Below are 11,447 nucleotides of genomic sequence, written 5' to 3'. Positions count from 1 at the left end.
GCTCTCTCGGCAGGGACGGACGGTGCCCAGGACACTATGTTACTGCATGGACCTTTCGCCAGGAAGCCCAAGCGGATCCGTACCGCCTTCTCACCGTCGCAGCTGCTGCGCCTGGAGAGAGCCTTCGAGAAGAATCACTACGTGGTGGGCGCTGAGAGGAAGCAACTCGCCAGCAGTCTGAGTCTGTCAGAAACCCAGGTACCAGGGGTGGCCTGTTCGATCCGGGAAAACCTGTCCACATCCGGGAAAACCTGTCCGCACCCGGGAAAACTTGTCCGCATCCGGGAAAACCTGTCCGCATCCGGGAAAACCTGTCCGCATCCGGGAAAACCTGTCCGCACCCGGGAAAACTTGTCCACATCCGGGAAAACCTGTCCGCACCCGGGAAAACCTGTCCACATCCGGGAAAACCTGTCCACATCCGGGAAAACTTGTCCACATCCGGGAAAACCTGTCCGCACCCGGGAAAACTTGTCCGCACCCGGGAAAACCTGTCCGCACCCGGGAAAACTTGTCCACATCCGGGAAAACCTGTCCGCATCCGGGAAAACCTGTCCGCACCCGGGAAAACTTGTCCACATCCGGGAAAACCTGTCCGCACAGGGAAAACTTATCCACATCCGGGAAAACCTGTCCGCACCCGGGAAAACTTGTCCACATCCGGGAAAACCTGTCCGCATCCGGGAAAACTTGTCCGCATCCGGGAAAACCTGTCCGCACCCGGGAAAACTTGTCCGCATCCGGGAAAACCTGTCCGCATCCGGGAAAACCTGTCCGCATCCGGGAAAACCTGTCCGCACCCGGGAAAACTTGTCCACATCCGGGAAAACCTGTCCACATCCGGGAAAACCTGTCCGCACAGGGAAAACTTATCCACACCCGGGAAAACTTATCCACACCCGGGAAAACTTGCCCGCACCCGGGAAAACTTGTCCACATCCGGGAAAACCTGTCCGCACAGGGAAAACCTGTCCGCACCCGGGAAAACTTGTCCACATCCGGGAAAACCTGTCCGCACAGGGAAAACCTGTCCGCACCCGGGAAAACTTGTCCACATCCGGGAAAACCTGTCCGCACAGGGAAAACCTGTCCGCACCCGGGAAAACTTGCCCACATCCGGGAAAACCTGTCCACATCCGGGAAAACCTGTCCGCACCCGGGAAAACCCGTCAACACCCGGGAAATCTATTCACACCTGAGTAACCGGGTGGGCTGTCAGATCTAGGGAATCCCATCTACACACAGGAATCCCTGCGCGCACTTTCGGAAAAACCATCCACACTGGGGAAAACCTGTCCGAAGCCAGAAACCCGACCACGCCCGGAAAGGCTGTTCACGCCGATGTAACCTGCCTGCATCCACACTTCAGAATCCCATGCACACCCAGGAATCTTGTCGACACTTGGGAAAGCCTGTACACATCTGGGTAACCTGTCCGCACTCGGGAAACCTGTCCATACGGGGAAAAGCCTGTTCACACCCAGAAACTGCTGACCACACTTAGGAATATGGATTACTATGACGGGGACATGTGCACAACATTCAGTGAGGTGTCTATAAAACGGATCACTGCCATCCCTCCCAGACTGGCCTTGAGAAGGTGCTGATGAAGATCAGCTGTTAATTATGCACATGGTAGCCACACAAGGTAAGAATGAGAGATCTAATCACAAGGACAAGTGATTCTACAGATGCTGGAAGTCCAGAGGAACATACCTTAAAATATTGGAGGAACTCAGAAGGTCAGGCAGCATCTAGCGAGGGGAATGAAGAGTCAATGTTTCGAGCAGGAGGGTAAAAGCCAAAATAAGAAGGTGGGAAGGAGTACGAGCTGGCAGGCGATAGGTGAGACCAGGTGAGTGGGAAGGAGGGAGGACGTTTGAAGCTGGGAGGTGATGGATGGAAGGGCTGAGGAAGAAGGAGTCTGACAGAGGAGAGTTGACCATAGGAGAAAGGGAAGGAGGGGATCCAGAGAGGGCTGATGCAGGTGAGAAGAAGAGAAGGGATGAGAGGATGGGGAATGGAAAAAAAGAGAAGGGGAGGGGGAGAAATTATCGGACGTTAGAGAAGTCAATGCTCATGCCATCAGGCTGCAGGCTACCCAGATGCAATATAAGGTGTTGCTCCTCCAACCCGAGTGTGGTCTCATTGTGGCAACTGAGGAGACCGTGGACTAACTTCTCAGAATAGGAATGAGAAATTGATTTGAAATGGGTGGCCACCAGGAAATCCCATCACTTGTGGCAGATGGGGCAAAAAGTTGCTTGACAAACTGATCCCCTGATCTCACCAATGTGCAACAGGCTGCACTGGGAGCATTGGACACAGTCGATGGCCATGAAGCATCGCCTCACCTGGACAGATTGCTTGGGGCTCTGAATGATGGTGAAGGAGGAGGTGTAGGGGCAGGTATTATACTTGCCCTACTTGCAGGGATAACTGCCAGCAGGGAGATCAGTGGGATGGAACAAGTAGATAAGAGAGTCACATAGGGGATGATCCGTATGGAAAACGGTGAGGGAAACATGTAGGATACTTTTATTGTAGGATGGAAGATCTTCTTTCCCAAAGAGCAAGGTGGATTTTGATAGCAACACACACAAAATGCTGGAGGAACTCAGCAGGCCAGGCAAAATTTATGGAAAAGAGTAAATAGTCAATGTTTTGGGCCAAGACCCTTCATCGGGACTGGAAAAGAAGGGGAGAGTCCATAAGACCATAAGACAAGGAGCAGAAGCCGGCCATTTGCCCCATCAAGCCTGTTCCACCATTTTATCATGAGCTGATCCATTCTCCCATTTAGTCCCACTCCCCCGCCTTCTCACCATAACCTTTGATGCCCTGGCTACTCAGATTCCTATCAATCTCCGCCTTAAATACACCCAATGACTTGACTTCCACTGCCACCCGTGGCAACTGGCCTGAGTCAGTATAAGAAGGTGAGGGGAGGGGAGGAAGAATAGATAGAAATCCCTTTATTGAATAATTCCACGGTGTGTTCGATTAGTTGAACTGAAGTAATGTTGTTATTGTCATCTGATGCTTTTTGCACAACGATGACATCCCTCCCACCTCTGGGGGCTTGCTGATCTTCAGTGGTCAGGGCTTTACAGAAGCTGAGATCTTCCAGTACATCACGGTTGTACGGGACATCGGTGAGGCCGGATTTGGAATAATGTATCTGGGTTTAGTGCTCTGTTTTAGAAAAGATGTTATTAAGGTAGAAAGAATGCAGGAAATTTACCAAGATGTTGTTGGGACTTGAGGAACTGAGCTATGAAGGAAGGTTGAGCAGATTGTGACTTTATTCCTAGGAACGTAGGAGAATGAGAGGTGATTTTATAGAGATGTAGGAAACCATGATGGACATAGATAGGGTGAATACACTTTTCCCAGGGTTGGGGAAATCAAAAAAACATAGAAACATAGAAAACCTACAGCACAATACAGGCCCTTCAGTCCACAATGCTGTGCCAAACATGCACTTAACTTAGAAATTACCTAGGGTTACTCATAGCTCTCTATTTTTCTAAGCTACATACACCTATCCAGGAGTCTCTTAAAAGACCCTATTGTATCCACCTCCATCATCGTTGCCGGCAGCCCATTCCACACACTCACCACTCTCTGTGTAAAAAACTTACCCCTTACCCCTCATATCTCCTCTGTGTCTACTTCCAAGCACTTTAAACCTGTGCCCTCTCATGTTAGCCATTTCAGCCCTGGGAAAAAGCCTCTGACTATCCACATGATCAATGCCTCTCATAATTTTATACACCTCTATCAGGTCACCTCCATCGCTCCAAGGAGAAAAAGCTGAATTCACTCAACCTATTCTCATAAGCATGCTCCCCAATCCAGGCAACATCCTTGTAAATCTCCTTTGCACCCTTTCTATGGTTTCCACATCCTTTCTGTAGTGAGGTGACCAGAACTGAGCACAGTACTCCAAGTGGGGTCTGACCAGTGTCCTATATAGCTACAACATTACTTCTCGGCTCCTAAACTCAATTCCACGGTTGATGAAAGCCAATGCATTGTCTGCCTTCTTAACCACACAGTCAACCTGTGAAGCAGCTTTGAGCGTCCTATGGACTCAGACCCCAAGATCCCTCTGATCCTCCACACTGCCAAGAGTCTTACCATTAATACTAAGTTCTGTCATCATATTTGACCTACCAAAATGAACCACCTCAAGCTTATCTGGGTCGAATCCCATCTGCCACTTCTCAGCCCAGTTTTGCATCCTATCAATGTCTCACTGTAACCTCTGACAGCCCTCCATACTATTTCATAACACCCCCAACCTTTGTGTCATCAGCAAACTTTCTAACCCGTCCCTCCAGTTCCTTATACAGGTCATTTGTAAAAATCACGAAGATCCCTGAGGCACTCCACTGGTCACTGACTTCCATGCAGAATATGACTCATCTGCAACCACTCTTTGCGTTCTGTGGGCAAGCCAATTTTGGATCTGCAAAACAGGGTTCCCTTGGACCCCATGCCTCCTTATTATCTCAATAAACTGTGCATGGAGTACCTTGTCAAATGCCTTGCTGAAATCCATATACACTACATTATCTGTTCTACCTTCATCAAAGTATTTAGTCACATCCTCAAAAAATTCAATCAAGCTGGTAAGGCACGACCTGCCCTTGACAAAGCCATGCTGACTATTCCTAATCATATTATACCTCTCCAAATGTTCATAAATCCTGCCTCTCAGGATCTTCTCCATTAACTTACCAACCACTGAAGTAAGACTCACTGGTCTGTAATTTCCTGGGCTATCCCTACTCTCTTTCTGGTATAAGGGAACACCTGTAACCCTCCAATCCTCCAGAACCTCTCCCATCCCCATTGATGATGCAAAGAGCATTGCCAGAGGCTCAGTAATCTCCTCCCTCGCCTCCCACAGTAGTCTGGGGCGTATCTCGTCCAGTCCCGGTGTATTAACCAACTTGATTCTTTCCAAAAGCTCCAACACATCCTCTTTCTTAATGTCTATATGCTCAAACTTTTCAATCTGCTGTAAGTCATCCCTACAATCGCCAAGATCCTTTCCCGTAGTGAATGTGAATGAAGGCAGAGTTTTAAGGTGATAGGGAAAGATTTAATAGGAACATAAGAGGCAACTTTTCATTCCAGAGGTGGTACTCACAATATATGGAATGAGCTACTCAAAGAAGTGGTTGAGGCAGGTAGAATAGTAACATTTAAAAGACTCTTGGACAGATACATGGACAGGAAGGAGAAGGACATGAGCCAAATACAGGCAAATGGGACTACCAGTAGAGGGCCTGTTTCTGTGTTGTATGACTCTAACTGTCTCATTCTCTACCAAGCTCCTGAGAGGGATGATATTCCTGCAAGTAATTATACCTGTGGGCATTTCTTCGTGATATTAACATGATCTGATATTTGTGCATCAAATGACTGTTAAGATCGTTCAGTTCACAGCCAGGAAAAACTGTTTCAGTAGCTCATTGATGTAAATTCCCTATGACCGGCAACGGATTACACTGACAGTACTGTGCAAAAGTCTTGGGCACATATACTGTATACACACTTAGGGTGCCTAAAACTTTAGCACAGTACTGTAGCAATTTTATGTACTGCTGCCACAAAAACACAATAAATTTCATGACATATGTGAGTGATGATAAATGTGATCCTGATATGGGTGTCTATTGTGGACTGAGAGCGGGAAGGGGGAAGGGAGAGGGGAATCATGGTTGGGAAAAGGGGAAGGGATGGGAAGCATCATTCTGTAATGATCAGTAAAGCAATTGTTTGGAATCACTTGACCTTGCCTGCTGGATGGGTGTGTCTGCATTCACACCACCCCTGCCCTTGGCTCTCCTTCTCTGCCCCCTGTCCCACACCCCTCCCGTGGCACTCCACCCTCACCATTCCCAACATCCTTTGCTCCGGCCAGATTTACAAACTTGCTCTCCGCTCCACATTGACAAATACAGTACTGTGTAAAAACCTTGGGCACCCTAGCCGAAGACTTTTGCCCAGTAGTGTACCATAATCACCATTAAAAAAAGGACAAAGCTCACATTTCATGGGCTGCTTTGAGCAATGTCAGGACCTCTCGGACTATTTATCTGCTTCCCAAGAGCATCCCTCCTGTAGACAGAGTTGAGGGATCCACACTTGTGGGTTTCCGTGAGTCGTATGCTTTCTCGGTTTGCCTGTTTTCTGTATCCTGATGGTTTCTTGTGGGACTTTGGTCTTCAGGTGTCAGTAGCACTGCAACTTTTCCTTTGAGATATCAGAGTCATAGGAAAATACAGCACAGAAACAGGCCCTTTGGCCCATCTAGTCTGTGCTGAACTGCCTACTCTCATTGACCTTCTCCATGACCATGGCCCTCCGTACCCCTATCATCCATGTACCCATCCAAATTTCTCTTAGACATTGAACTTAAGCTTGCACACACCACTTGCACTGGCAGCCTGTTCCACACTCTCATGATCCTTTGAGTGAAGAAATTTCCCATCATATCCCCCCTAAACCTTTCACTTTTCACCCTTAACCCATGAGCTCTGGTTGCAGTTCCACCCAACCTCAGTGGAACAGCCTGCTTGCATTTACCTGATCTATACCTTCCACTCAACAGGTCTCTGTATTTGAGATTTATTTGCTTCTGTATAAGACACAGGAGCAGAATTAGGCCATTCAGCCCATCGAGACCATTCTGCCATTCCATCATGGCTGATTCATTATCCATCGCAACCTCATTCAAGAGCCTGTTAACCTCTGCTTTAAATATTCCCAGTGACTTGGCCTCCACAGCCATCTGTGGCAATGAATTCCATGGGTTCACCACCCTCTGGCCAAATAAATTTCTCCTCCCATTTGTTCTAAAGGGACAATCCTTGTACTCTGAGGCTGTGCCTAGATTCCCTGACTATTGGAAACATCCACTTCTACAACTTTCAATATTGGTTAGGTTTCAATGAGGTTCCACCCTCAGTCTCCTGAACACCAGTGAATACAGGCCTCATACATTAACCCCTTCATTTCTGGAATCATTTTCATGAACTTCCACAGTACCCTCTCCAATGCTAACACACCATTTCTGAGATAAGGGGTCCAAAACTGCTCACAGTATTCCAAGTGCAGTCTGACAAATGCCTTATCAAGCAGTTAAGAGGCACGTGAATGCTGGTGATGCAGATTCGATGCGGGTAGAAATTTAATATGGTGTCATGGTTAGAGGAGACATTGTGGATGGAAGGAACTGTTCCTTTGCTGTCCTGTTCTATGTTCTGTGTGAACACCAGGCATATTCATGTTGTACCATGACATTCAACTTGTTGAGCAGCTCGATCCAGGCTGAAAATGTGCACCCGACATTCATGATCAAAATTGGAACTAAAACAAATCAGAATCAGGTTTATTATCTTGGGCATATGTCATGAAATTTGTTTTGTGGCAGCAGTTCAGGGCAAGACGTGAACAGTTTAACAAGTTATAATAATAAATAAGTCATGCAAAGTTGAGAGTTCATGGTTCATGGACCATTCAGAAATCTGATGACAGAGGGGAAGAAGCTGTCCCTAAAACATTGAGTGTGGGTCTTCTGGGTCCTGGACCTCCTCCCTGATGGTAGCGATGAGAAGAGGGCTTGTCCTGTGTGCTGGGGGTCCTTAATGGTGGATGCTGCTTTATTACGGCTCTACCTCCTGGAGATGTGGTGGGGAGGTACGTGCCCGTGATGGAGCTGGCCAAGTCTACAAACCTCTGCAGCTTTCCCCAATCCTGTACGTTGGAGCCTCCAACTGGTGAAGCAACCAGTTAGAATGCTCTTCACTAGATATCTGTAGAAATTTACCAGAGTCTTTGGTGACATACTGAATCTCCTCAAATTGGCTTCAGTGGCTCCACAGAAAGCCAGTTCCATGTGCCAATTTTCCCAGCTACAGTGTACTCTGGAAATTCATAAAGCACACAGCAAAGAAAGGCCCATCGGCCCGAAGAGTCCGTAGTGTCCATCAACTGCCCATCTACATTAGTCCTATGTCATCCCAGTCTTTATTCTGCCCACATTCCTTTGACTAGATTCTGGCACTCACCTCACACGAGGAACAACTAACACTAGCAGACCACACATCTTTGGGATGCAGGAGTAAACTGGAACATCCTGGGAAGACTCGCACAGTCACAGGGAGAATGTGCAAACTCCCTACTGACAACATTCAAGGTCAGGATTCAACCTGGGTCACTGTAGATGTGAGCCACAACCTGTACTAGGTGTGTTATTGTTCTACACCCCTCTTCTGAGAAAAGTAAAAGAAAGAAGATATAGGGATGGACAACTAGAAGGTGGAGTGTTTCACGTCTCTGGTCCTCTACTGATCTCGGTGGAGTTCAGACAGATAAGGGAGAATCTCATTGAAACCTGCTGAATACTAAAAGGCCTAGATTGAGTGGATGTGGAGATCATAACAAGGTGAATTTTGAGGTCAATGGTCCATCTTATTGTACAAGAGGTCTGTTCAAGAGTCTGGTAATAGTAAGATAGAAGCTGTCCTTGAGCCTGGTGGTGTGTGCTTTCAGGCTTTTGTATCTTCTGCCCGATGGGCGGGGGAGAGGGGAGAATGTGTGGGGTAGTTGGGATCTTTGAATATGCTGGCTGCTTTACTGAGACAGTGAGAAGTGTAGACAGAGTCCACCGAGAGGAGACCGGTTTCTATGAGGAGCTGAGCTGAGCTGTGTGTACAGCTCATCGCAGTTGCTTGCAGTCATGGGCAGAACAATTGTTATACCAAGGCATGATGCACCCAAATACACTGCTTTCTGTGGTGAATCAGTAAGGGGGACACGTTGATCTTCATTAGTTTGATGTGTTGGATGATTGGGATGAGAGGAGAATTAATTGGAGAGCCCTTGTAGACAAGTAGTGTTGGAATAACGTGAGTAATGACCTGTCTCTCTCTCTGTCCTGAAATTGTAAAGGTCTCTTGGCTAAGCAGGAGGCTCTGTGTGAATCGCCTGGTTTTCCTGCCTGGCCCCGCTCTGCACGCTGTGTTCTCTTGCATCTCATTAGCGACGGGGCCTCCTGGGGAGTGCGGAGGTCACACAGACTCACTCAGTGCCTGTCAGAGCACAGTGTGTTCCTGTCCAGGCTCCCCGCAGCTCTCCATCTGATCCTTGCCGCGACACGGCAGGCTCCCACAACTGATGCCACACCCCAGGGGTACCAACACCAAAACAGTGCCGGAGAGTGTTCTTCACACAAACTGCAGTGGGTCAAGAAGGTGGTTCAACACCAACTTCTCAACAGCAGTGAGAGATGGACGATAAATGCTGGTCTTGCTAGTGATATTCTCATTGTATGTGGAGACCTTAACACCTCCATAAGACCATAAGATATAGGAACAGAATGAGGCCATTTGGCCCATCGAGTCTTCTCTGCCATTTCATCACGGTTGATTTATTATCCCTTTCAACCCCAGTCTCCTGCGTTCTCCCCATAACCTTTGATGCCCATAGTAATCACAAACATATCAACCCCGGCTTTAAATATACCCAATGACTTGGACTCCACAGCCATCCGTGGCAATGAATTTACAGATTCACCATCCTCTGGCTAAAGGAATTTCTCCTCATCTCTGTTCTAAATGGATGTCCATCTATTCTGAGGATGTACCCTCTGATCCTAGACTCCTCAACTATAGGAAGCATCCTCTCTACCTCCACCTCCATCTCCTTTCAATGAGCACCACCACCACCCATTCTTCTAAACTCCAGTGAGTACAGGCCCAGAGCCATCAAGTGCTCCTCATATGTTAACCCTTTCATTCCCGGGATAATTCTTGTGAACTTCTGCTGGACCCTCTCCAATACCAGCATAACTTTTTGTAGATAAAAGGCCAAAAATTGCTCACAGTACTCCAAGTACAAAAGCACCAGCTCTCTCATTGACTTTGCAATGAATGATGTATTGTCCAAGTACAAATGCTGTACGTATGTCACCATACACAACCCCGAGATTCATTTGCTTGTTGGCATACTCATAATAAATCCATAATGGTAACAGTGAAAGATGGCACCAATGTAGGCGTCCAACCAGTGTGCAAAAGACAACAAACTGTGCAGATGCAAAAAGAAAGAAATAATAATAAAAAATAAGTAAGCAATAATTATCAAGAACATGAGATAAAGAGTCCTTGAAAGTGAGTGTATTGGCTGTGGGAACATTTCAGTGATGAGGCAAGTGAAGTTGAGTGCTTATCCCCTTTTGTTGAGGGGTAATAACTATTCCTGAACCTGGTGGTGTGGGTACTGAGGCTCCTGTACCTTCTTCTGGTGGCTGTGGTGAGAAGAGAGCGTGTCCTGTGAGGTGAGGGTCCCTGATGATGGATGCAGCTTTCCTACAACAACACTGTGTGTAGATGCTCTCAGTGGCATGGTAGGCTTTACCCGTGATGGACTGTACCGTATCCATTGCTTTTTGTAGGATATTCTGTTCAAGGGCATTGGTGTTTCCATACCAGACTGTGATGCAACCAGTCACTTTACTCTCCACCACACATCTATAGAAGTTTGTCAAAGTTTTAGATGTCATGTCAAAGCTCTACAAGCTCCTGAGGCACTGCCATGCTTTCTTTGTAATTGCACTCACGTGCCGGGCCAGGGACAGATCCTCTGAAATGATAACAATGAGTAATTTAAAGTTGCAGATCTCCACCACTGATCCCTCGATGAGGACTGGCTCATGGACCTCTGGTTTCCTCCTACTGGAGCCAATAACCAGCTCCTTCGTCTTGCTGACATTGAGTGAGAGTTTGTTTTTTACGGTACCCCTCAGCCAGATTTTCAATGTCTCTCCTATGTGCTGATTCATTGCCATCTTTGATTCGACCTATGTCAGTGGTGTCATCAGCAAACTTGAATACTTAGCCCCACAGTCATAAGCGCAAAATGAGTAGAGCAGGGGGTTAGGCACACAGCCTTGTGGTGCACCTGTGCTGATGGAGGAGATGCTGTTGCCAATCTGACTGACTGGGATCCACAAGTCAGGAAATTGGGGAACCAATTGCACAAGGAGTTACTGAGGCCAAGATCTTGAAACTTATTGATCAGTTCTGAGGGGATGATAGTATTGAATACTGAGCTGTAGTCAATAAAGAACATCCTGATATATGCATCTTTGCAGTCCAGATCTTACAGGGTTGAGTAAGGAGCCAATGAGATGGCATCTGCTGAGGACCTGTTGTGCCGGTAGGCAAACTGGAGTCACTTCTCAGGCAGGAGTTGATATGTTTCATCAACAACCTCTCAAAATACTTCATCGCAGTGGATGTAGGTGCAACTGGATGATAGTCACTGAGGCGGGTTACCACGTTCTTCTTAAGTACTGGTATGATTGATGCCTGCTTGAAGCAGATGGGTATATCAGGCTATTGCAGTGACAGGTTAAAGATCTCTGT

The 11,447-nt window shown here is 47.3% G+C and overlaps 1 protein-coding gene across 1 annotated transcript in view; it reads left to right on the top strand.

Moving 5' to 3' along the window:
- LOC132391979 (homeobox protein EMX1-like) overlaps positions 1-11,447 on the top strand; it is a 40,236-nt gene that overhangs the window by 16,307 nt on the left and 12,482 nt on the right. The window contains exon 2 of the mRNA XM_059965843.1: positions 14-198. Within this exon, the coding sequence (XP_059821826.1) occupies positions 14-198 (185 nt within the window). The remainder of the gene's footprint in view (positions 1-13; positions 199-11,447) is intronic.

Source organism: Hypanus sabinus, chromosome 3 (genome assembly GCF_030144855.1).
Source record: "Hypanus sabinus isolate sHypSab1 chromosome 3, sHypSab1.hap1, whole genome shotgun sequence".
Lineage (NCBI taxonomy): Eukaryota > Metazoa > Chordata > Chondrichthyes > Myliobatiformes > Dasyatidae > Hypanus > Hypanus sabinus.
This window is presented reverse-complemented; position numbering and strand designations above follow the sequence as displayed.